Genomic DNA, 27,359 nt, shown 5'->3' on the forward strand with positions numbered 1-27,359 from the left:
ACTGATGCTAACAGTTATTTATCTTTCAGTATGCACAAGCTAATACTGTGGCAAATCAAGAATGAAGCAATTTTCTTTCTCTTTTGAAGAGCTCTGCTACATGCAGAAGTCCGCCCAAGGCAATACTTCGAATAATTTCTGCAATTAATGTTCCAGCCTTCAATTGTCCTTAATCCTGCACAAACAACATCATCAGCCCTGCGGGTAATTGCTCAGGTTTTCACATAGCTGATTGGTGTTCAAAATAAAGCAGCCTTGACAATCTGATGAAAGGACTCATTACGAATAAGATAATAGATCCTTTTGACAAAGTTACAAGGCGGTAATTTCAATTGAGCCTTCAGACAGGATTTTAATTTATTGAAGTGGTTTATCATCCCCTGAAAAGCAAGATTGAATTATTCTGTTCTTATCTTGTGGGAAAAACAGGAATAATCAGGTGAAAAATTGGCTGCTGTAAACCTATTACTAAAATATTCGACTGTTTCTTTTTTGTTCATCTTTTGTAAAATAATTTCACAATGCAGGTAAATGGGATTAGTGTAGAAGGGCAAAAAGATCAGCATAGATGTGGTGGGCCAAAGAGCCCATATCTGTGTTGTACGACTCTATGAATCTGTATCTTAAACCGTCTTTCTGCTCTGTAAGAAGCTGCAGAGAGTAGTGAGCATGTCTCTCCCCACCATCAGTAGTACCAACAGGAGGCACTGCCTCAAGAAGGCAACATCCATCATCAAAGATCTCCACCGTCCGGGCCATGTCATCTTTTCGCAGCTACCATCGGGCAAGAGGTACCACACCAAAAAGTTCCACACCACCAGGTTGGACAACAGCAACTTCCCTTCAAGCATTCAGTTCTTGAACCAACTGACAAAACCTTAATCACTCCTGTATAGCAACACTATGACCACTTTGCACTAAAATAGATTTTGTTTTTTTTGTTCTAATTGTGTTCTTTCTTGCAAAAATTGTGTATAATACATTTAATTTACATTTTTTTTTGTGAATGTTGCTTATATGATGCTCTGTGCCTGTGATACTGCTGCAAGTAAGTTTTTCATTGCACCTGTGCGTACAGGTACTTGTGCACATGACAATAAATTCGACTTTGACGGTCTATGACCTTTGAAGACTGGAGTGGGGTAAAGGTGAGGCAAGTAGCTTAATTTATTTATTCCAGGCAGATTATTGAAAGTTTACCAGAAAAGTCACGTGATTGGCTCTTGTAATATTATTTGTGCTATACTTGCAGTTCAGTTGGAGACCAATTGACACAATAGAGGCGAGGTCCCCTTGATGTTCTGTGTGTTAATAAGTAAATGGCAACAGTGATTCTCACTTCCACAAACCGGATTAAGAAGAACTCACACTCCACTACAGATTTTAAGGTCAATCCTTTACATTACAAATTACCCATGAAATAATTGAAATTTTTTTGAACATGTTTCCATTTCAGATTTATAATCATTACTGAGTAACCCGACAGGAATTGTACAGACCTTCACTTTAGCAGCTTTCTGGAGGTCTGAAGCTTGCTGCTCATATGAGTAGCCAGCGCAAATTTCATCCTCTAACAGAGTAACATCCTCCTGAGGAATAGGCCAACCCATTCTGTCCAAAGCCTGGAGTAATGCCTCCTTATGCTCTCGAAATGAAATTGGTTTATCACTGCTGAACCTTGTATGAAATATACAGAAACACACACAAAAAAGAAATATCAAAATATAATTGCACTTGCAACAGAAGTCCTTCTACAGCAACAAACAATCTGCTGGAGGAACACAGTGGGTTGAGCACCATTTGTGTGAGGAAGGGAATTATCAACGTTTCAGGTCAAAACCCTGCACCAGAACTGAGGATGGAGAGGGGAGATGGTCAATATAAAGAGGAGAAGGAGAGTAGTGAGACAGGAATCCGATGTGGTTGGTGGATTGAGTTTTTATGCAGTTTTTTGGGCAGGCATGGTAGCGTAGCAGTTAGCGCAACACTATTACAGCACCAGCGACCCGCGTTCAATTCCGGGCACTGTCTGTAAGGACTTTGTATGTTGTCCCCGTGTCTGCGTGGGTTTCTTCCAGATGCTCCGATTTCCTCCCACATTCCAAAGGCGTACGGGTTAGGAGGTTGTGGGCATGCTATGTTGGTGCTGGAAGCGTGGCGACACTTGCAGGCTGCCCCCAGAACACTCTGCGCAAAAGATGCATTTCACTGTGTGTTTTGATGTACATGTGACTAATAAAGATAGCTTATTTTATAAGAATCTTGTTACTTACCTATCTCGCTCCTCTTGAGATAACGTTCTCCAGATAATCAAATTCAAACGCCTTGCAGAAGAGGAAAAATGTGAGCAATTCTTAATAGTTAATTTGGTAATGCCAATATAGTATTATTTAAAGGATTAATGTAAAATCAACAAAAGCGGTGCCTTTTTGTATTTGCAAAAACCCACTTTGAACAAGCATACAAAATCCTTTTAATCTTAAATGAAAAATGTAAAACAGCAGATGCTGATAATCTGAAACAAGAACAAGAGATGCTGGAAATATTCAGCATGTTGCCTGACCTGCTGGGTATTTTCTGTTCCCACCCTGTAACAGTAAATTATTTCAATGAAGTGCAATGCAAGTGCTCAGATGCCCAATGTGTAGCACGAATAAGGCACAGTACCAAAACCACTAACACAATCATTAAGAAGCCACTTATAACGTGAATGCAGGAATTCTCTCATGTTTGGAACATCCAGTACAAACAGCCAGTACATGTGGTGTACTTGGATTTCCAGAAGCATTTGATAAAGTGCCACTTAGAGTGCACGGACAAGAGCACAAAGAACTGGGGACAATGGACAGGGGAGTCTGTCAACTAACAGAAAACAGGGAGTCAGGATACATGGGTCATTTTTGGATTGGTAATTACCAACTAGTGAGGTACCATAGGATTCAGTGTTAGGACTCAACTATTTATTGTCGATATTGATGACTTGGATGACGGGACCAAGTGCACCATATCTGCCGATGATACAAAGATAGGTGGGTTGGCAAACAGTAGGACACGATGAGCATGCAAAGGGATATAAATAGGTTAAACGAGTGGTAACAAGTTGGCAAATGGAATATTGTGTGGGGAAAATGTGAGTTTATGGAAAAGCAAATTTATACTTAAAAGGAGGGGGACTGCAAAATCTTGCTATATAAAAGAATTTGGGATCCTTGTGCACAAAGCACAAAAAGTTAGCATGAAGGTACAGCAAGTAATTAAGAACACTAATGGAATATTAGCCTTTATTGCAAGGGGTATGAAGTATAAAGATGGGGAAGATTTGATACAACTTTACAGGGCAGTGGTGGAATTGCACCAGGAGTAGTACATACAGTTTTGGTCTTCATATTTAAAGAAGGATGTCTAAAGTGATGTAACTGTAGCTGCTCCAACAGATAACCAGTGTTCAACATGAAAACCAAAGGGAAACATGTATGTGCACTGAAGTCAGGATGTACTCATAGCAGATGGCATGTGAAGTATTCAGAATGGGCAGGCAAATAAAATGATGGTTACTGTATCATGGAGCAGCAAAAGAAAAGAGCATAAGGAATGGGTTCAGAGAAAGCAATAAGATTCTATATTTTAAAATCATCAAGCTATAAAGCAATATAAAGGAAGCTAAATCTATTTTACGACAACTTTACATGAACGAATCAGGAATGTGAATACATACATTTATTTTGAGTAAATAAAATGAAAAGATAAACTGGAAGCAAAATTATAAACTGAGAACTCTTTGAGTGAAACACATCTCCCTGTTTTCAACAGTACATTCCCACTAAGTATTGCAAATGGCTGTTGATGCTAAAATATTCAACAAGGATTGATCACTGATTCAATATAAAAAAGATGAATTGTTGTAATAGAGAAGACCAGAACTGGACAAGAATAGTGAACTGCAGTGGGCTACACAGTCCTTCCTGCACTTCTTTGATTGCTAATTAAAGGAAATGTTAACATTTCAATATGCATGATGTACATCTGACTCAGTACTCACTTACTTTTCATAAGACTGGATAGCTTGGCAAAGCCTTGCTTTGTAGTCTTCCAGGTTCACAGCCAATGGATTAATAAGTGTGACTTGCTTCTTGCTGTTGCTGACATGAGCTAAGGGTAGCACCTGGATTAAAATAGGAATAATATCAGACTGCAATATAGCCAAAGGACAAATGTCATTTTTAAAGAAATATCCACAGTAAAAATGTCAGTTCAGAAATCAATTTTCCATCATTTTCGTTTCTATTTGTTTTATTTTTAATATAAAAGCAGGAACTGCAGATCAAGCAAAGTCTAAACTGTAATTCTATGGTTGTCAAGCTCTCATGGACTCCAACTCAGCACTACTTCTGCTAATCTAGCACTGCTGTACTCAATCTTCTAATGCATTGGCACCAGATAATCTCTCCTACATACCACTCTCTCTACCAATGACTATTTCTCTCTTTGGACATGTTCTCAACTCTGTGCCTGTTGCAATGCTTCAGTAATATCCTCTGCTCCAGCCTCAAGCCCGGCTAAAAAGTACTGGGGAGCTGGAGTGAATGTAGCTCAGCAAGGCTGGCAGTGATGGGTGAATAAGCCTTTAGTGGGATACAAGCAGCAGGGTTTTACATAAACTGAAGCATGAGAACAATAGATTAACCAGCCAGGACAGCACGTTAATAGTCACACTTTTAGATAACAAGGGCTTTGGTCAGGTTTCCAGCTGCAGTTGTGTTGAGGCAGAGACAGAGTTGGGTATTATCAGAGATGGAGATAAATTCTTTGTGATGGAGATTTCACTGCATCAAATACTATTAATGCAATATACCTAAGTCAATCCAAGAAACATTCCCAAAAGCTGGCTCAAATAACTTATCTTAACTACCTCCCCACATGCTACCTAAAACATTAGGTTAATTCTGAAACGTTAGGTTAAACACTACTCCATTTTAGCAACCAAGTAGTGTGTACTGAAGTCCAGAACGAGAATGAGAAATTCACAAAAAAACAACTTCCATATATTCCTCAGCAACTCTTAAATCCCATGGATAAGAGAAAGTGAACTCTCACCTCATCAAACACTTTAGATACAATATACTTGTCCAAGACTGGAACATACTTTGCAGTTTGAGGAACAGCAGTTGGTGCAAGAGCATCCATTATTGTGAGTCGCTTGGCAATCAGGCTATTTCTCTTAAGCCACTGAGCTGAAGAAACATCCAGAGAACTATAAATAAATCAATAAAGAATGTTTCATGAAATTAAAACTTCAAAAAGTATTTAAGGTATCTTTTTTAGTCACATGTACATTGAAACACAGAGTAAAATGCATTTTTTGCATAGAATGTTCTGGGGGCAGCCCGCAAGTGTCGCCATGTTTCCAGTGCCAAAATAGCATGCCCACAACTTCCTAACCTGTACGTCTTTGGAACATGGGAGGAAACCAGAGCACCCGGAGGAAACCCACGCAGACACGGGGAGAATGTACAAACTCCTTACAGACAGTGGTCAGAATTGAACCCGGGTCACTGGCGCTGTAAAGCGTTATGCTAACCGCTATACTACCATGATTGTATTGCAATAAATAAACTTCAGGTAGAATACAGTTAGGTTTAAGTGCACATGTCCTTGTATTTGCCAACAACTTATTCTTCTCTTGGTAGGAATAGTTATTTTCCAGAGGTGTACAATGGATACAAAAACACAATGAGGGAGTCATGTATACTCTCTCTGAGGTACATTGGCCACAATTAATGAACTCCCAGATCTATACCAGTGGCCTTAGAAAGTGAAACTACAAACTGAATGTCAGCAGCAAAAGTTAGAAATGGAATTTTAAGTAAAAATCTGAATTCAAAATAAAAGCAGTGCTGAAGCAGTTTAACTTGCAATGCAAGCAAAAATACCAGAGAGAAAAACAGTAGACAATCATAGGGGATTTGGGCAAATTTGATTCTGGGCCATAGTTTAACATGACCATTATCAGATCAGTTGTCTATTGTATGACTCTCCTAAACTTACTGAACAAAAACAAAATTGGAAGAGGTGCCTAACAGGTATCTGATCCAACCACACCATTTTGTACTCAAAGTGTAAATTAGTCCCAGAAAATTTACTGCATAAGGTAACCAGACTAAGGAGCGGATTTCAAAGAATAGGTTCTCAAACTTCTCCTCCTTTGAGTTGGAACAGATAGCAACTGAGGTGAAGGCAGAGATTTCCTGGAAATGGAATGGGACAGCAGCTTAGCAGAAGGGAAAGCCAAGGAATATTTTCGCATGGAGAATGGAGCATATCTACTTCCCACTGAAAAGAGTTGGAAAAGGCATCAGAGCCTAAAGTTAAAGATTGGAATAACAAGTTTGCAATGACAAGCAAAAGCTGGAATACTTTTTAGTCCTTTTAAATTCTACTCTTCCAAAAGAGTTTTAATTTAATAATTTATTGACTAAGTTTGCATTGTGAACTGTTACAGTGCTGTTCTTCTACTGGCTGATTGGTCCATATGCATTTTAAATGTTTTCTATTTGTATTGCCATATTCAGAACATTTGTGGTAGTTGTTGCTGCCACACTTATACTACATTCTGTATCATTCAACCTTGCAGTTGCACTACCATATCTCATTCTAGATATGTAGAATCCCTGGTAAGGCCAGCATTTATTACACATCCCTTTGTCATTGCTCGGCCAGATGAATAAAAGACAACAGAGCTAATTGTAGAGTCCAAACTTTCTGTGGATTTCCCAGCTCTCGCTATCAACCTGCATCAGGTTCACCTGCTGCAAGTACAGTTAAATAAATGACACAAATCAGCTGTTAACAGGAAGGTATGTGAAGCTTTTTATTAGATTGAATTAGTTTAAATGTTCGTGTATGTATGTGTGGACATGCACATGTGTGTATTTTACCTTTTAATTATTTCTTCTTTATTTTTAATTTATGACAGGTTCTGAGTCAATTTCAATGTTTGTCAATCTCAAAGGCACTCACAACAGACATTCACTGAAGACATTCTATTTAAATGGCAGCTTTGACTGCTGGTGAGCCTGAGTGTGGAACCTCACCGGCAGTGGAAGCTGCTGTATCAGAGCAGTTAACCACGTCAGCTGGGAGTGGTCCTGCCCTGCATTCTGCCACCCTTGGCCTTGCCCATGTACTGGCAGCCAGACAGAAACTGCACAGTCTAAGGCACAGACCACCAGCAATCTTCTGGCAGAGGGAAGTCTTCTCTGACTTACAACAAGGAACCAAACATGCATTTTTTAAAGAAATAAATCTAAATTCAAAAAATGACGAGAAAGGATTTGAATTCATGGATTATTATTACACGTGTTATGAATTGCCGATTAAATAACATAACCACAACATTAAAAACCACTGCTATAAGAGGTAGAAACAGGACTAGACCATTCAGCTGCTCATGCCTGCTTCACCCTTCAGTATGATCACAATTAATCAATGACCACCCTCATTTCGCCTACCATCTTACATTGAAGGAAGTTGGCCACTGACTAACTAAGGGTAAGAACTATTTCCCATTGAAAGACAAACCATATCGTACACCTGGTGATACCAAATGGGTAAAACTTAGCATTCTATCCACTAAGTAGTGATACACTTAACATTTTTATTACAGTGTTTAGATACTATTGACATCAATATAACTTTTGCACTGAAATAATCAACATTGAAAGAATTATTCTACGTTATTTTGTTGGCCGTATTATTATTTTTCACTTACTTTTCAACTTGCCTTCCTGCTTTTTTAGGTGAAGTCTCTGACATACTAAGGCCTGTGAGGAAAAGCATGAAAGGGCTTAAAGTGAAGATGAAGACACTAATGATAAATTTCAATTACATTCAGTGTCACATTTAGTTTGAAAGATCTACTGTGAAGCACCATGTGAAATTTACTAAAGAAAATACAAGTTACATTCCTGGAAATGCTTCCTCAGTCAGAAAAAACAAAACATGTGTTTATTGCAGAGGCTCCAACCACTTGAAGTATATGTAAGCAAATTTCAGAAGTCAAAGTAGAACACACAGCCACAGATATAGTGTGAGGTTAGCACTACCAATCGTGAATGAATTTACAGGCATCAGTTGTTGTTGTAGCATTGAACACTTAGATTTTGAGTGCCTTTATCTAATACTAAGTCCATAGCTCCCAGAAAGTGGCACACAGTGGATAGGGTGGTAAAGAAGGTGTACAGCATGCTTGCTTTCATCGGGTGGAGCACTGAGTATAAACATAAGGGAAGTCATGTTGCAGCTGTATAAAATTTTGATTAGGCCACATTTGGAGTATTGTGTGCAGTTCTGGTTACCGCACTATAGCAAGGATGTGGAGGCTTTGGCAAGGATGCAGAAGGGGTTCACCAGGATGTTGCCTGGATTGGAGAGTATTAGCTGTAAGAAGGGGATAGACTAACTTGGATTGTTTTCTCTGGAGCATCGAAAGCTGAGGGAAGACTTGATAAAATTATGAGAAACATAGATAGGGTAGATAGTCAAAGTCTTTTTTCCCAGGGTGGAAATGTCAAATACTAGAGGGCATAGATTTAAAGTGAAAGGGGGGAAGTTAAAAGGAGAATTGTGAGGCAATTTTTTTTCTTTTTTTACACACACACAGAGCGGTAGGTGCCTGGAACATGCTGCCAGGAAGTGGCTGAAACAGATATGATACAGACACATGAACAGGTAGAGAATAGAGGCATGCAGACCATGCAGATGGGATTAGTTTAATCTGGCATCATGGTTGACACAGACAGAGTGGGCCAAAGGTCCCCATCCCTGTGCTGTTCTTTTCTACGTGTCTATGTTTTTTATAACGGTCTGAAATCTGCCTTATAAACAGTGGCCTTGTGCTCCATTTAGAAGTGCATTACCCAAGCAGCAGGGCACAAGTCAGAGGAAACTCTAATAAGGCTGCACAATGATATAGCCAGACCACAACTTGAATACAGTGTTCAGATCAGGCTGTTATGAAACAAATGTTCAGACATTGGAGGCAGCACAGAGAAGAACTCCAAGAAGAATCTCTTGCAGATAGTTTTCACTGCCATTGCTTGGTGAAAAACCTTAAATTAATCTTGTGCTTCTCACACTTTTCCGATGGGTGGATTTTATAAAATGGATGTTCCTGGTCCACAGCCTCACTCATCAAGAAGATACAGCTGAAACCTGAGCTTAGTGGGTGATTAGTTAACATCACATTAGATTTATGTATCGAGCACTCCCTTTTCATTCAATCTTCAACGGTTCTCGCTACCTCTATATACCGTATGGCAGCTATTCAACTGGTCTAATGTGTTCCTGAGTTGTACCAAGGGCAAAAGCTATTTGCAATTGAGCAAGAATTTCCATTTAGATGGAAAATCAAATTCTTTAACTTACCATTCAGGACCTTCAATTCCTTATTATAATTATTCACGAACAGCTCTTTGTTTTCTGGAAGCATCCATTCATCCAACAAATTCTCATCGACTTTAACACCATTACTCAAACTCCTAAGTAGGCTAGAATTTGTGTGACCTATGAAGGAACAGTAATGATATTGTGTTACTGTTGCAATTGTCACTCAGATATGCTAAATAACCACATTCAGGAGGACAGAATGAAAAGTTATGCTCTTCGGGTTAGGTTAAGGCGGGTGGGGAGGAGTCTTGTGTGGAGGATAAACACTGGCATTGATCATTTGGGACAATTGAACTGTTTCTATTCAGTAAATTGTATGTAATTGGACAGCCTGTTGTTCAAGTGTAATAAACATAAATGATCGCTGTTCAAGAATGCAGGATTATCACAGGTCAACAAAGCTCTAAACATTTCAGCAACATTGCTTTTCCTTTGCATTGAGCTACCAACAACAAATTTGGGCTAATATATCTTCTATTAATTATACTTCAATGATTGTCAACATTCTAATGTACAGATTTTTTAAAAATTAAAATGATTTGGATTCATCATAATTCTGAAAGCAAAATAATGATGCCTCTAATTAATGGTCCCTATTACTACATTGTATGCAGAGGCAAATTACTATCTATTGATCTAATAAGTCATAAGGGAGAATGCAAAAACACTGCAATTTTGCTGAACTGCAGAATTATGGCTAGATTCTTACCTGCAAGTAGGACTTTCTTCTTCTGGAGCTCCTTTGATTTCTTGGCAGTATTTAAACTGTAGATATAGTATGTGTTTCGGTGGTTTCTGTGTGTGGCAGGAATCCAGTCCAAAGCTGAACTGGGCCTCCCAGGGCTCCTGGTGTCTAAGGAATGGACCAGAGCTGTGTTGTTGCTCCAGGCTGGCCTCTTAATTGGAACATCAACAGCAACTCTGGAGAAAAGCAAATAGAGCAGTTTGTAAAATCTTTTAAGTACAGGAAAAGATTGGATGTTGTTATGTACAGAGTAATACTGATCAGCAGGTTGGCTAAAATTAGAAAATGTAAGTAGTATTGACCTGATACCCAAGCATGTTTCTTTGGTAAATATTAATTACTTCAGCAATATGTCTGTATAAACACTGCACAATACTGCACTAAGGCTCTTTGAAATCATTTGCTTTATGACCTGGATTTTAAAGATGTTTGTAAGTAATTCAAAATGAAATTATTCAATTATTCACTATTCAGAAGAACTTTGAGTTTAATAGTTCTAATAGATTGGCAAGTACGGTAGTGTAGCGGTTAGCATAACGCTTTACAGCACCAGTGACCCGGGTTCAATTCCGGCCACTGTCTGTAAGGAGTTTGTACATTCTCCCTGTGTCTGCGTGGGTTTCCTCTGGGTACTCCGGTTTCCTCCCACTTTCCAAAAAAGACGTACAGGTTAGGAAGTTGTGGGCATGCTATATTGGCACCGGAAACATGGCGACCCTTGTGGGCTGCTCCCAGAACACTCTAGGCAAAATGATGCATTTCACTGTGTGTTTCGATGTACATGTGACTAATAAAGATATCTTATCTTATATTCTACAAAGGGCTTACAAAACAGGTACACAGAAAGAAAACAGAACAAATGTTTTTACATAATGCCCTTCATAACTTCAAGACAACCCAAAATATTTTAGTGATTCTGAACTTGACTTAAAAACATTAAAAACATAAGAGATAGGTACAGGAGTAAGTCATTGGTCTTGCCTGATCTTTTACTTCAGTGCCATGTTCCTGTGCTATTTCCATATGCCTTGATTACTTTAACATTCAGAAATCTATCACTCTCTGTTTTAAATGAACTCAGTGACTGAGCCCTCCAAGGTAGAGAATTCCAAAGATTCACCATCCTCTGAGTGAAGAAATTACTCCCCCTTTCAGTCCTAAATGCCCAAACCCTTATTCTGAGACTATGACCTCTGGTTCTAGGCTCCTCAACCAATGGAAATATCATCCATGCATCCAGCCTGTTGAACCTTTCGTAAGTTGAATGAGACCTCCTAATATTCTTCTAAACTGTAGGGAATACAGATCCAGTCCACTCAATCTCTCCTCATCCTGCAAACTGGAACCAGCCTTGTGAATCTTTGCTGCTCTCGATCTCTGGCAAAAACATCTTTTCTAAGGTAAGGAAACCAAAGCCGTACACAATACTTTAGATGTGGTCTCACCAAGGCCCCATACAATAAGACGTGCCTGAACAATAGAATGGGATTCATTATATACACTTTATATGGTTCAATGTCTCATCAAAAAAAGTAAAATAAAAATCAATTCTCTAGTTGCTTCCACTAAACATGCAATACAATAGAAGCTTTGTGCTGTAATGCACTTCTGTAGTTCAATTCCATCGACTTCAATGTTTAGTGCAAGTGTCTGATTTGAATTTCAGTCATAGTATCCCTTCCACAGTACTGCTCTGAAGTCTCAGCCTACATTAATTACTCAAGTCTTTGGAGCAGGGCTCATCCCCCTCAACAGCAAGAATACTGCCACTAAGACAATGACTTCAACAGAGAATAAAACTGACATTGACCCTCAGGAGCAAACATCTCACATGGTGCATTTTTATTCAAGTCTGAAATCATTTTGCTTTGATTCCCAAGTTACTTCCCAAAGCAGAATATATTTCACCTTAGATAAAGACATTGATTCACTATTTTTAAACTTTTAGTTCAGATTGTATGTTATTAATATTGTGGTACTCTTATATAACAAAAACCTCATCATGATCTTTCTGCCAACTGCCAGGTCTTCTGCTCTGAGTGGCTGTACTCTATATTGCCTTTAGCTGCCTAACAGCAGGGTTTAATTGGCACCGTACCTTCACTTCTACATTGCTCAGCTGCTTCTCCTGCCCGTGGCAGGATCCTGCTCGGGAGCTCCTCCAACATTCCTGCACCCCTTCTTCCAGGCTCCATCCACCCCCCCCACCCCCCCACCTCAGTCAATTGTTCATTCTTCCCTGAAGCTCCAGTATACTGTGCCCTGTATCTTTCCAGCCAATTCTGCAGAATAGACTCCAACAGAAAAAGTGACCTTCCTAGAGCCAAACAAGAGAATGAGTTGGCTGCGTAAACCACTCACGGTTTTGGCAAACAACTAATCGCAGGGCAATTATGATAACCACAGGACAGTCAACATTAAACACCATTGTTAAGTTGCTGAAAAGATTCATGCCAAACAAAATGAATGTACTTGTTGTTTAGTCTGCAATCTTCACGGTTATGATACCAGTCCAGCATTATGCACTCTGCATGGAGTTTTTCCACCTTCTCCAAATCTTCCCTTCCCTTCTCAATTTCTTTCTTCAGTAGGCAGATATCTTCACTCTGAAGATTTTAAATTAATATGTTTACGTGAACAAAAACTGCTGATGGCTGAAACAAGATTCAAATTCATCATAAAGTGAAGAATGGCATTAAATAACAACAGGCCGTCCCTAAGTAATGAACAAGTTCTGTTTTTACAGATGTCTGTAAATCGGAAAGTACACAAAAATCACTCAATATGATAACCATACCTCCACATTGTATTGTAATGAATGGCATCAAAAGCACATAAGACTGATAAGAAATAACGATTACTAAAAGTGGAGAGGGAGAGAAAACTAGTTCTGCCATTCATAGGAATGAACGTGTGTACGTACATCGGTCTTTTGAATTTAATAATATCATGGGAGCTTGTTTGTATGTAGGGGTGTCCCTGAGTTGGGCGTTTGTTAATTTTGCCATTAGCTGAAATTAAATAAAGTACCTCCTTAAATAACAATGCGAGTAAATATATCAAAAGATTTAATCCATTCTCCTTTATACCTGTGTATGGTAAATAGTGTTTTAACTTCTTTTCTGCAGATTTTTCTTAAAACAAAACAATCATCATTATAAAAAAACCCAGGAGCCTTATGTACCAAGTGATACATATTTAAGTTCAAGCTCTTTATTTATTTTGAATGCAGAGATGCAAATGAATTACTAACACAATTCACTGTTCCCCACTAGCCCATTAACTAGCCTTACCCCATTAACTAGCCTTACCCCATTAACTAGCCTAAAGAAAAGTACAGCAAAACTGTAAATCTTTGGAAATATCACAATGAAGATGAAAGTTGACAATAGGACCTCTGTGGATCTGAATACACATGGTGGTTATATTGCTGGACAAGCAAAACCAGAAACCTGGACTGATAATCCTCTGACATATGTTCATATTCAATCAAGGCAGTTGGGGCTCTAAATTATGAACATGAAACATTACAGCATAGTACAGGCCCTTTGGCCCATGATGTTGTGCCAACATTTTATCCTTCTCTAATGTCTCTCTAACCCTTTCCTCCCACATAGCCCTCCATTTTTCTATCATTCATATGGCTATCTAATTAAATGTCCCTAATGTATCTTTATTTAAAAAGATACATTATTTAAAAAAAGCTAATGAAATGATAAACTAGAAACTATCAGATTGTGGCAACTCACCGTTTAGTCGGGCGAACCGGCTCGGCAGTCGGGTCGCGCGGCGTCGGAGCAACGAGGCCCAAGATGGCGGCGGGCCTCGTCTTTCCGAGCGACGGGGAGAACCCACGCGCGGGAAAGTCTTGATGACGTAGGACTTATGTCATTGCCGGTTGTTTTGGGCGGGAACAGTCTCCCTTAAAGGGCCCGCGCAGGGCGGGAAAATAAACCACTTCTGTTCGACAATCCTCCGACTAGCGTCTGTTTCATTTCGCAGTAGCAACCGCTACATTGGTGACCCCGACAGTCCAAATGGATTTTGGACCCGTGCAATGGCCGACAGCACAGCAGCCAACGCAGTGGCCCTCAAGCTGCCCACCTTTTGGTCACTTCGGCCTGGCATCTGGTTTGACCAGGCCGAAGCACAATTCCACCTTCGGCAGATCACCTCCGACTCCACGAAGTACTACCATGTGGTTAGCTCTCTGGACCAAGAGACAGCTGCCCAGGTTGGAGACTTCATCCAGTCGCCTCCGGAGGAAGATAAGCACCCGGCTTTCAAAGACCTTTTGATTCGGACCTTCGGCCTCTCCCGTCATGAGCGCGCTGCCCGCCTGCTTCATCTAGACGGCCTGGGGGACAGATCCCCATCCGCCCTAATGAATGAGATGCTGGCATTGGCCGAGGGACACAAGCCATGCCTGATGTTCGAACAGGCCTTCCTCGAACAGCTCCCCGATGACATCCACCTGTTGTTAGCTGACGCCGACTTCAGCAACCCCCGTGAGGTGGCTGCCCGGGCAGATGTCCTGTGGAGGGCCAAGCGCGAGAGCAGCTCGTCCGTCAGTCAAATCACCAGGCCACGAGCCCAACGCCTGCCTCGCCTGGCCCCAGCAACTGAGCAACCACACCCCAGGAACGCAGGTGACGACACGGGTGACCAGCTGAGCTTCTACCATCAGAGGTGGGGTGCGGAGGCCCGTCGATGCCGCCCACCCTGCAAGTTTCAGGGAAACGCCAGGGCCAGCCGCTGCTGATGGCTACGGCGGCTGGCCGCCGACAGAGTCTCCTATTCGTTCAGGACAAGAAATCTGGACGGCGTTTCCTCGTTGATACTGGAGCGGAGGTCAGTATTTTGCCCCCAACCGGCCATGACACTCGTAACAGGCCACCCAGTCCTCTACTCAATGCCGCCAACGGTACAACGATACGGTCTTTCGGCACCCGTATACTTCAATTACAATTCGGCGGCAGCCGTTTTACCTGGACCTTTACCCTTGCCACGGTCGCCCGACCACTCCTAGGAGCTGATTTCCTTCGGGCCCACAACCTGTTAGTCGACCTGCGAGGGAAGCGGTTAGTCCACTCTAGCACCTTCCAGACCTATCCCCTGGGAGAAATCAGCACACCAGCCCCGCGCCTGGACTCCATTTCCCTTCCTGGCGACGATTTCGCCAAGCTCCTAGCTGAATTCCCATCAATTTTGGCACCTTCGTTTACGAATTCTAGGCCCAAACACGGGGTACGACACCACATCATTACTACAGGACCACCCCTTCATGCCCGAGCACGACAATTACCTCCAGACAAGCTCCGCCTGGCAAAGGAAGAGTTCCGTCACATGGAGGAGCTGGGGATTGTTCGCAGGTCAGACAGCCCCTCGGCCTCCCCCCTGCACATGGTCCCCAAAGCCACCAGAGGGTGGAGGCCCTGTGGTGACTACCGCAGGCTGAATGACGCTACCACCCCGGACCGCTATCCCATCCCTCACATCCAGGACTTCGCAGCGAACTTACATGGGGCCCGCATCTTTTCCAAAGAGGACCTCGTTCGGGGATACCACCAAATCCTGGTCCATCTGGATGACGTCCCCAAGACTGCGATTATCACCCCATTCGGCCTGTTCGAATTCCTTCGGATGCCGTTCGGCCTTAAGAACGCCGCGCAGACCTTCCAGTGGCTGATGGACACGGTAGGCCGAGACCTGGACTTCGTGTTAGTTTACTTAGACGACATACTGATCGCCAGCCGTAACCGCCAGGAACACCTTTCCCACCTCCGCCAGCTGTATTCCCGCCTCCGCGATTTTGGCCTCACGATCAACCCGTCCAAGTGCCAATTCGGACTTGACTCTATCGATTTCCTCGGCCACAAAATCACCAGCGACGGGGCAACACCCCTACCCGCCAAGGTGGATGCTATCCGCCATTTTGCCCGCCCCGACACAGTCAAAGGTCTACAGGAATTCCTTGGGATGGTCAACTTTTACCATCGGTTCATCCCTGCAGCAGCCCGTATCATGCGCCCTCTGTTCTCGCTGCTGGCTGGTAAGGGCAAGGACATCACCTGGACTGACGAGGCTGCGGCTGCTTTCGTTAAGGACAAAGACGCCCTGGCAGACGCCACGATGCTTGTACACCCAAGGACTGACGTCCCGACTGCCCTCACGGTAGATGCGTCCAACACCGCGGTGGGTGGGGTACTGGAACAGCTACTCGAAGGCCGCTGGCAACCCTTGGCATTTTTCAGCAAGCACCTTAGACCGCCCGAACTGAAGTACAGCGCTTTTGATCGGGAACTTCTAGCACTGTATCTGGCGGTCCGGCATTTCCGATACTTTCTAGAAGGCAGGCCTTTCACCACTTTCACCGATCATAAGCCTCTGTCCTTTGCCTTCTCCAAAGTCTCCGATCCCTGGTCAGCTTGTCAGCAGAGACATTTATCCTACATTTCCGAATTCACAACTGACATCCAACATGTCTCCGGAAAGGATAATGTCGTTGCTGATGCACTTTCCAGACCAACCATCCACAACCTATCCTTGGGTGTCAACTACACGGCCCTAGCTGACGCACAGCAAGCCGACGATGAACTGCCCAGCTACAGAACCGCAGTCTCGGGTCTGCAGCTCCGAGATTTCTTGGTTGGTCCAGGTCAGCGGACCCTACTTTGCGACGTTGCGACTGGTCAACCCCGCCCTATAGTCCCTGCAGCCTGGCGGAGACGCGTTTTTGGCTCGGTACATGGGTTGGCGCACCCGTCCATCAGATCTACTGTCCGACTGGTCGCCAGTAAGTTTGTCTGGCATGGCCTGCACAAACAGGTCAGTGAGTGGGCCAGGACTTGTCCGCACTGCCAGACGTCAAAAATCCAGCGACACACCAAGGTCCCACCACAGCAGTTCGAGCCTACCTGTAGGAGGTTCGACCACATACACGTCGACCTCGTGGGCCCTCTGCCGGTTTCAAGAGGAGCCCAGTACCTCCTTACCATCGTGGACCGGTTCACGAGGTGGCCTGAGGCAACCCCCCTGACTGACATCACAACTGATTCCTGCGCCCGGGCGCTGCTCACAACTTGGGTCTCACGTTTTGGTGTTCCGGCCCACATCACTTCAGACAGAGGCACCCAATTCACTTCCAGTCTCTGGGCTGCATTAGCGAACCTGTTAGAGACGCAGCTGCACACCACCACGGCCTACCATCCTCAATCAAACGGGTTGGTGGAACGTTTTCACTGCCATCTGAAATCAGCCTTGATGGCCCGCCTGAAGGGTCCTAACTGGGTTGACGAGCTGCCTTGGGTCCTGCTCGGCATACGCACTGCCCCCAAAGAAGACCTCCGCACTTCGTCAGCTGAGCTTGTGTAGGGGGCGCCCCTAGTTGTCCCCGGGGATTTCATACCTGCCCTTCGGTACCATGGGGAACAACCCCCAGCAGTCCTACAAAGACTGCGCGAGAAGCTTGGCAACTTGGCCCCGATTCCCACCTCATGGCACAGTCAAGCCCCATCCTGCCAGCCCAAGGAACTACGGGACTGTGAGTTTGTTTTTGTTCGCAGGGGCACACCTCAGGCGCCATTGCAACAACCATATGAGGGACCGTTCCGAGTCATACGGAATAACGGATCCACCTTTATTTTGGACATTGGAGGCAGGGAACAGGTTTTCACGGCGGACCGCCTCAAACCAGCCCATTTGGATCTGCAACAACCTGTCGAGGTTGCAACGCCGCGACGCAGAGGCCGGCCCCCTAAGCGGCAGCTGGCACAGCCCACGGACCTTGGGGACTGTATCGCCGGTTCTGGGGGGGGTTGTGTGGCGACTCACCGTTTAGTCGGGCGAACCGGCTCAGCAGTCGGGTCGTGCGGCGTCGGAGCGACGAGGCCCAAGATGGCGGCAGGCCTCGTCTTTCCGAGCGACGGGGAGAACCCGCACGTGGGTAAGTCTTGATGACGTAGGACTTACGTCATTGCCGGTTGTTTTGGGCGGGAACAGTCTCCCTTAAAGGGCCCGCGCAAGGCAGGAAAATAAACCACTTCTGTTCGACAATCCTCCGACTAGTGTCTGTTTCATTTCGCGGTAGCAACCGCTACAAGATCATTGTTAAAAAGGGGACTGAGGAAAACAAAATCAGCTATAATTGAATGGCAGACTTGATGGGCCGAATGGCCTAATTCAGCTCTGATATCTAATGGTCTTATGGTCTAAAAGCTGTCAGCTTCACAAATATTCTTTATGGAAGAAATCTGCTGTCCTTACACGTCAATCTAAACTGTCCTTAAATGGCTCAGAAAGCTACTCAACTCAACCACAAGGATAAAGATTAAATGTTGACCTTGATAATGACGCCCATGTACTATGAAGGAATACAAAAGACCGGAGACTGCTTACTGCTACCTATGAACAGCCTGCACAAAGAATCTCCATATTATATGTCTGTATTGTCGCACAAAAGAAAGCCTGATTTGCTTTCATTTCCGTTAGATTTCGCAACCTTTGTGATGTCAGTCAATGATAATCCAAGAACTGAGTAAGGAAACATCTTTGTTGTACACAATTTTACTGGAATGAATCAAGTGGGGTTATTTGAAATAGGTTTAACATATATTCTATGAAACCAGGCAATAAAACCCAGTAACAGTGTAACACTGATAGTCTAACCCAATCTATACTTTCACTGCCGGTGTGGTAAACAGATGTAGTGTGTCTCAAATGCATTTCCCCTTTAGCTGGCTTTAGTCAGGGAGGCCAGATCACTTAGGTGAACTTGCTTCACCTCCCACTTGCAGAACACCAGAGCAAAACATTGCAGGTGCTGAAATCTGAAATAAAACCATAATGCTGGAAGCACTTAGTATGTCAAACAGTATCAGTATCAGTTTCCTTCCTCACCCCTTACCCCTCTCAAAGGTTGAAATACACTTGTTTTCTCACTTTTGCAGTTCTGGGGAAGGGTCCCAGACCTGGTGCCAGGTCTACCATCTCCCCACTGACACTGCCTGACCTGCTAAGTACTTCCAGCATTTCCTGTTTTTGTCTCTGTCAGGACAGGCTGGCAAGCAAGATGTGCTTCAACCTATTGTGTGCTTGTTTCCTAGTGGCAACATTAGCTGTTGACAGCATTTGGCCTTTTTTTGGTGCAAAATTATCCCAGCACTGCTCATCTGGTGCTCTGCTCACCCAAATGGCAACAACTGCAATGCAGGCCCCAGAATTCATCCCCCTGCTAAGCTCAACCAGGATGCTCTGAATCACCATTTGCACTGTTCACTCATAACAGAACCAGCATTTATTAACTCCGGAGGCTCAAACCGAACATTATTTAAAGAGACAGACAGATCTAGCCCGTTACTGTAGAGACTTATACAACTCACTGCCAAGCTAACTATGTGGACCAACGCAAACCAGAATCCCTGGCTGGTTTCAGAATCTCCCCCCGCAAAATTAACTAAACAGAAATGCCAGAAAAACTCTTGCAGAAGGAGAAGCAGTCAACGTTCACCAGATCCGCAATACAAACAGGAAGTGCCAAAAACTTCCTCCATCTTTCTTCAGGGCTCTGAACTTAAAGGGTCGCACCACAAGAGAACCTGCACACTGTAGGCTTCTGAAGAGTGTTGGCAAGGAATGTGTGCATGCTTCAGTGGTGGGGAATGGAAGAGTCCTCTCAGAGGAGCAGAGGACTGACTGCTGGTTGTATTATGGCATGAACCTTTAAAAGCTGCTTCCTGAGGTCAGAGCTGTGGGGAAGTGTGCTACTATAACAAGAAATCCAGTTTGTACAAGGAAGGGTTGCACCTAAACTGGAGAGGCACCAATATCTTTGCAGGGAGGTTTGCTAGGGCTACTTGGGAGGGTTTAAGCTATTGTGGCAGGCAGGGTTGGGAACTGGAGCAGTAGGTCAGCTGGTGGAGTGATTTAGGAGAAGGTAGAGGTTAAGTCAAGTAGATCTAATAGCAAAAGCAGGCAGGGCCAGGATAATGAACATGGCAGCAATGAAGATCTGAACTGTATTTATTTTAATGCAAGGAGTATAACGGGTAAGGCAAGGAAGTACAATATTGTAGCCATTACAGAAACCTGAATGGGAGAAGGGCAAAACTGGCAGCTCAGTACTCTAGGGTACAGATGTTTTAGATGTGACAGAGAGGGATGTAAAAAGGGTGGTGGAAGTGCATTACTAATTAGGGAGAATGCCACTGGTGCACCAAGTGGACAGCCTGGAGGGCTCATCCAGTGAGCCAATATGGGTAGAGCCCAGGAATAAGAAAGAAGCAATTACTATGATGGGGTTATGCTATAGGTCTCCCAATAGTAAGCAGGAGCCAAAAGAACAGATATGCAGGCAGATCATGGAAAGTTGTAAAAATAATTATATTTTTATTGTGATATTGTGTTATTGTGTTATACTGAGTTATTGTGGTGAGTGATTTTAACTTCTCCCAGTATTGACTGGGATTCCCTTAGTCTCACATATTTGATTGAGTTTTTTTTGAGAAGGAGACAAAGATGATTAATGAGGGTAGGGCAGTGGATGTTGTCTACATGAACTTCAGTAAAGCATTTAACAAGGTCCCTCATAGTCAGCTAATCCAGAAGATTAAGTCACATGAAATCCACAGTGAGTTGGTAAATTGGATCCAAAATCAATTTGGCCATAGGAAACAGAGTGGTGATAAAGTGGTGATTTTCTGACTGGAGGTCTGTGACAAGTGGTGTTCCACAAGGATCAGTGCTGGGACCTCTGTTGCTTGTAATATGTATTAATGATTCAAATGAAAATGTAGGTGGTCTGATTATTAAATTTGCAGATGACACAAAAATGGGTGGCATTCTGGATAGCAAGGAAGGTTGTGAAAGGATACAGCAGGTTATAGATCAGTTGGAAATTTGGGCAGAGAAATAGCAGATGGGGCTTAATCTGTACAAGTGTGAGGTGATGCATTTTAGGAGGTCAAATGCACAGCAAATGGCAAGACCATTAAGAGCATTAATGCACAGAGGGATCTTGGGGTGCAAATCCACAGATGCCTGAAAGTGGCATTACAAGTAGAAGGCATGCAGCATACTTGCATCACTGGTCAGCGAACTGAGTATAAAAGTTGGCAAGTCATGTTGTAGCGGTATAAAAATTTGATTAGGTCACATTTAGAGTATTGTGTGCAGCTCTGATCACCACATGTGCAGGAGGATGTGAAGACTTTGTAGAAGGCATAGAAAAGGTTCACCAGGACATTGCCTGGATTAGAGAGTATTACCTACAAGGAGAGTTTAGACAAACTTTCATTGTTTTTTCTAGAGGATCGGAAACTGAGAGGTGACTTGATAGAAGTACATTCAATTATAAGAGGCGTAGGTAGGGTAGAGGGTCAGAGTCTTTTTCCCAGTTTGGAAACATCAAACACTAGAGGGCATAGGTTTAATGTAAGGGGGAAAAGATTAAAGGAGATTTGCAAGGCAAGGTTTATTTTTTGACAGAGACTGGTAAGTACCTGGAACGTGCTGCCAGGGGAGGTTGTAGAAGCAAATACGACAGCAACGTTTAAGAAGAATTAGGAAGACACATGAACAGACCGTAAATAGAGTGATAATGGACCATTTGCAGGCAGGTGGGATTAATTTAATTTGGCATCATGGTGGGCCGAAGGGTCTGTTCCTGTGCTGTACTGTTCTATGTTTCTATGCTTTTTAATGTCCACTGTTCCTGAACCACTTTTGCATTAGCCTACTGAGCCTATTTTCACCAGTTCGGAACTGGTGCTAATGAATTTCACATTTGTTAGAACTTTGTAAGACAGTCTTAAGGAGATTGTTGTAAAGAGGCTGCAAACTAGAAGTCAGACACAAAAGTCCATTAATTATCCAAGTTTACTGTAACCACCTCTGCGTCCCAAAAGTATGCCATGTTTTTGCAAACAAGTTTTATAGCTCTGCTGAATTCATTCAGAAGACTCCAAGCTTCATAAGTGTGAACGGATCTGAGCATCATTTCCGGTTCAAGGTAATAGTGGTTCCTTGTCTAAAGTGGATAAAAGGCATGTGGAAGATTTACTTTTCATGTTTTCAACTCATTAATTCCAGCTGCTTGAAATATAGATAATCTTACAGCACTGAAACCAGTTTGGGATTGAACAAGGTTGTAAACCACAAATAATTTCACATTTTTTTCTTAGATATGATTTTCAAAATTCACCAGCATTTTCACCACTCCAGGACAGGCTAATACAAATAATATCACATGACTTTTTTAACATACAGGATATGGGCATCACTGGTAGGGCCAGCATTTATTGCCCATCCCCTAATTGCCTGTGAACTGAGTGGCTTGCTGGTCTATTTCAGAGGATAAAGAGTCAGCCACATAACTATGGGTCTGGAGTCACGTGTAGCCTAGGAGGAGATTTCTTTCCCTGAAGGACATACTAAACAAGATATCTTCTACGGTTCAATGGTTTCACAGTCACTGTTGCTGATTCCATATTTATTTAACAACAGACTTTAAATTCCCCATCTGCCTTGATGGGATTTGAACTCCCATCTCCATTTTAATAGCCCAGGGCTCTGGATGGTGGTCTAATAACTTATCCACTTCTGCTGCCGTGTTCCATGTGACTCAGTGTCTGATTCTACCTGATTACTTTCCTGTGAAGCACCATGGGAAGCTCATCAATATTAAACACACAATATAAGTGCAAGCTATTCTAAATGACATGGTGTTCAGTAGCAATAGCGTATTTGGTTCCACTGGAATGATTTTTAAATATTTCTCTCCTTTTCCAGGATATGAAATTCCTTACCACAAATGGTGGGAGGTTACTGGCCTCTCTCAAATCACAGTTGTAGGAATGGAACCGTCCACCTGTCTTCTCCGAAAGTTCATACAGAAATTTGTTGGCTTCAACATCATCACAGTTAAATGCAATGGAATGAATAGGGACAGGCTGGGCAAACTGCACCTGAGCAAATATGGTTTTTGGAGGCTGTTTTGGACAATTAAAAAAAACACGCATATTAGCTTTAATTTAAAAATATCACATTCTTTCCTAAATAAGAAAGCCCTCAAATCAAGCCAATCTATTGTTGTTAGTAAGGTATCCTCCATTTTTCAGCAGTGGTGTACTACAACAGTTCACTAAACAAGCACATGTAAACTCAAGACTTTAAACAGAGTCATAGTCAGATACAATACGGAAACAGGCCCCTTGGCCTACTCAGAACGCACTAACCATCAAGTACCTTGACTTGGCTGTCACAAGGGCAGGAGTAGCTGCTTGAAGTTTCGGGGTTTAGATGTTTCAAAAGGGATAGGGAAGACGGTAGATGGGGTGGGGGGGGTGGCTTTGCTAATCAGGGATAGTATCACAGCTACAGAAAGGGAGGATGTCCTGGAGGGATCGTCTACTGAGTCAGTGTGGGTGGATGTCAGAAACAGGAAGGGAGTGATTACTCTATTGGGAGTATTCTATAGGCCCCCATTAACAAATGGGACACTGAGGAGCAAATAAGTAGGCAGATTTTGGAAAGGTGCAAAAATAACAGGGATGTTGTTATGGGTGACTTCAACTTCCCTAATATTGATTGGCACCTCCTTAGTGTAAAGGGGATAGATGGGGCAGAATTTGTTAGTTGTGTACAGGAAGGATTCCTGACACAGTATGTGGACAGGCTGACTGGAGGAGAGACCATGCTGGATCTGGTATTAGGCAATGAACCTGGTCAGGTGAAAGACCTCTCGGTGGACAAGCATTTCGGGTACAGTGACCACAACTCCCTGACCTTTAGCAAAGCCATGGACAAAGACAGGAGCAGGCATGATGGGAAAGTATTTAATTGGGGGAGGGCAAATTACAATGGTATTAGGCAAGAACTTGGGAGCGTAAACTGGGAACAGATGTTCTCTGGTAAGTGCACCACAGAAATGTGGACGTTGTTTAGGGACCATTTGCATCGGGTTCTAGATAGGTTTGTCCTCCTGAGACAAGGAAAGGATAGTAGGGTGAAGGAACCATGGTTAACAAGAGAGGTGGAAGGTTTAATCAAGAGGAAGAAGGAAGCATATTTAAAGTTTAGGAAGCAGAAATCAAATAAGGCTCTTGAGAGTTATAAGGTAGCCAGGAAGAAGCTTAAGAAGGGACTTAGGAGAGCTAGAAGGGGACATGGGAAGGCCTTGGCAAGTAGGGTTAAGGAAAACCCTAAGGCATTCTACACATATGTGAGGAACAAGAGGATAACTAGGGTGAGGGTAGGACCGCTCAGGGATAGGGGGGGAGAAATGTGTCTGGAGGCGAAGGAGGTAGGGGAGGTACTAAATGAATATTTTGCTTCAGTGTTCACCGGCGAGAGGGACTTAGATGAAGTTGAGGTTAGTGTAGAACAGGCAAATGTGTTGGAGCATGTCGAGGTTAAGAAAGAAGCAGTGCTGGAGCTACTAAAAAGCATTAAGATAGATAAGTCCCAGGGGTCGGACAGAATATACCCCAGGTTACTATGGGAAGCAAGGGAAGAGATTGCTGGAGCGTTAACGATGATCTTTGAGTCCTCCCTGGCCACAGGGGTGGTACCTGGAGGATGGCAAACGTTGTTCCATTGTTCAAGAAAAGTAAAAAGGATAATCCAGGGAATTATAGACAAGTGAGTCTTACATCAGTGTTGGGCAAACTATTGGAGAAGATTCTTAGGGATAGGATTTATGAGCATTTGGAGAAGCATATTCTTATTAGGGATAGTCAACATGGCTTTGTGAAGGGCAGATCATGCCTCATAGAGTTTTTTTTGAGGAAGTGACAAGGCAAATTGATGTGGTATATATGGATTTTAGCAAGGTGTTTGACAAGGTTCCCATGGTAGACTCATTCAGAAAGTAATGAGGTATGGGATCCATGGAAAATTGGCTGTATGGATTTGAAATTGGCCTGCCCACAGAAGGCAGAAGGTGGTTGTAGAAGGAGAGTATTCAACCTGGAGGTCGGTGAATAGTGATATTCCGCAGGACCCCCTGCTCTTTGTGAATTTTATAAATGATATGGATGAGGAAGTGGAAGGATGGGTTGGTAAGTTTGCAGATGACACAAAGGTTGGTGGTGTAGTAGATGGTGTAAAAGGTTGTCATAGGTTGCAATGGGATTTAGACAGGATGCAGAGCTGGACAGAGAAGTGGCAGATGGTGTTCAATCCAGAGAAGTGTGAAGTGATACACTTTAGAAGAATGTACTTGAATGGCAGGATTCTTAGCAGTGTGGAGGAACAGAGAGATCTTGGGGTCCAAGTACATTGATCCCTCAAAGTTGCCACACAAGAGGATAGGGCAGTTAAGAAGGCGAATGGTGTGCTGGCCTTCATTAGCCAGGGGGATTGAGTTCAAGAACTGAGAGGCAAGGTTGCAGGTCTATAAGTCTCTGGTTAGACCACACTTGGATTATTGTGTTCATTTATGGTCACCACATTATAGGAAGGACATGGAAGCTTTGGAGATGGTACAGGGGAGATTTATAAGGATGCTATCTGGGTTGGAGAGCATGTCTTATGAGGATAGGTTGAGAGTTATGGCTTTTCCCTTCGGAGCAAGGAAGGATGAGAGTAGACGGTAGAGGTATACAATATTATGAGAGGCACAGATAGACTGGACAGCTAGCATCTTTTCCGCAGGGTGGCAATGGCCAATACTAGAGGTCACCCGTTTAAGGTGCGTGGAGGAAAGTTCAGGGAAGATGTTAGAGGTAGGTTTTTTTTTTACACAGAGAGTGGTGGGTGCCTGGAACGCACTGCCGGGGGTGGTGGTAGGGGCCGATACAATAGGGTCATTTAAGAGACTATTAGACAGGCACATGGACAAAAGAAAAATAGAGGGTTATGGGAGGTGAAGTCGAGAGGGAGAAAGATTGAATGGGGATAAGGTTTATATAGGTCGACACAACGTGGTGGGCCAAAGGGCCTGTACTGTGCTCTACTCTTCTATGTTCTATGAAATTATTCTTGCAGTAATCATCCCCTAACCCACTTTAAATAGGGCAGGCACGGTAGTGTAGCGGTTAGCGTAATGCTATTACAGTGCCAGCGACCCAGGTTCAATTCCGGTCACTGTCTGTAAGGAGTTTGCACATTCTCCCTGTGTCTGCATGGGTTTCCTCCGGGTGCTCCGGTTTCTTCCCACATTCCAAAGACGATCGGGTTAGGAAGATGTGGGCATGTTATGTTGGCGCCAGAAGCATGGCGACACTTGCAGGCTGCCCTCAGAACACTCTATGCAAAAGGTGCATTTCACTATGTGTTTCGATGTGCATGTGACTAATAAAGATATCTTATCTTAAATGTCACATTGTGTTGTGATGATAATCCCAATGCTGATTTCAGGAAAGACTTACAAACTCCAGTTCTAACAAAGAACCCCAATCTGAGAGGTTAACTCTGTTTCTCTTTCCAAAGATGCTCCCGACTTAGAGATTTTTAAGCATTTTCTGTTTTTTTCCACAAACTCCAGATGTTTCCCATAGTATTCCTCATAGAATACACATGAACTAGTCTTTTGAAACACCTTTTACCATCTGCTTGATAACCCCTTAATAATTCTATTACATTCAGAAGAAAAGAGTTCCGTCCGAAACCTATATTATGCCTGACTCTGTTGTGCTGCTGAGATGCCATCTATTCAGCTCAGCCACAAGTGTACAAGGTCAGAACTCCCAAATGCCTGGGGAGTTCATGGATTCCATCTCCAAGGATGAAGTCGGTTACATAAAAGGGAGAAACAACCCACACCTGTGTAGATGTAACACAAATTAGAGGCTCTATCCCAGAAAAAGCCCAGGAGATAAGGATGATAATTTTGCAATGTCATTTAAGTTAATCATAGCTCACTGGACCCAATTAACTTTGCCAATGCAGTGTTTGGTAGTCATAGCAAGACTTACAGGACTAACAGATTTCTAACTGAAGTAGAACCAGCAGGGTCTGTTGACAGACACACTGTATTGAATTCCCAGGATTGACAAGAAACATGTTCCAGAACAGGACCTGGTGCTAGGGGAAGAACAGACAATTGACACGTCCATTAGCTGCCTTTTCCAATCCACCCCCACTCTCCTCCAAGAAGTCAGACAGATAGAAAACAGGGCTCAAACTCAGCAGATTCACGAAACAAAATCTGCACCTTCAGTTCTCACAACAC

The 27,359-nt window shown here is 43.2% G+C and overlaps 1 protein-coding gene across 1 annotated transcript in view; it reads right to left on the reverse strand.

The window, feature by feature from the left end:
* The window catches only part of LOC127576130 (von Willebrand factor A domain-containing protein 3B-like), a 123,762-nt gene that overhangs the window by 40,635 nt on the left and 55,768 nt on the right, over window positions 1-27,359 (reverse strand). The window contains exons 13-21 of the mRNA XM_052026517.1: window positions 22,993-23,175; window positions 12,662-12,795; window positions 10,154-10,365; window positions 9,424-9,561; window positions 7,769-7,820; window positions 5,095-5,251; window positions 4,044-4,162; window positions 2,274-2,324; window positions 1,500-1,677 (exon numbers count right to left, since the gene is read on the reverse strand). Of these exons, the coding sequence (XP_051882477.1) occupies window positions 1,500-1,677; window positions 2,274-2,324; window positions 4,044-4,162; window positions 5,095-5,251; window positions 7,769-7,820; window positions 9,424-9,561; window positions 10,154-10,365; window positions 12,662-12,795; window positions 22,993-23,175 (1,224 nt within the window). The remainder of the gene's footprint in view (window positions 1-1,499; window positions 1,678-2,273; window positions 2,325-4,043; window positions 4,163-5,094; window positions 5,252-7,768; window positions 7,821-9,423; window positions 9,562-10,153; window positions 10,366-12,661; window positions 12,796-22,992; window positions 23,176-27,359) is intronic.

The sequence above is a fragment of the Pristis pectinata genome, chromosome 11 (genome assembly GCF_009764475.1).
Source record: "Pristis pectinata isolate sPriPec2 chromosome 11, sPriPec2.1.pri, whole genome shotgun sequence".
Classification (NCBI taxonomy): domain Eukaryota; kingdom Metazoa; phylum Chordata; class Chondrichthyes; order Rhinopristiformes; family Pristidae; genus Pristis; species Pristis pectinata.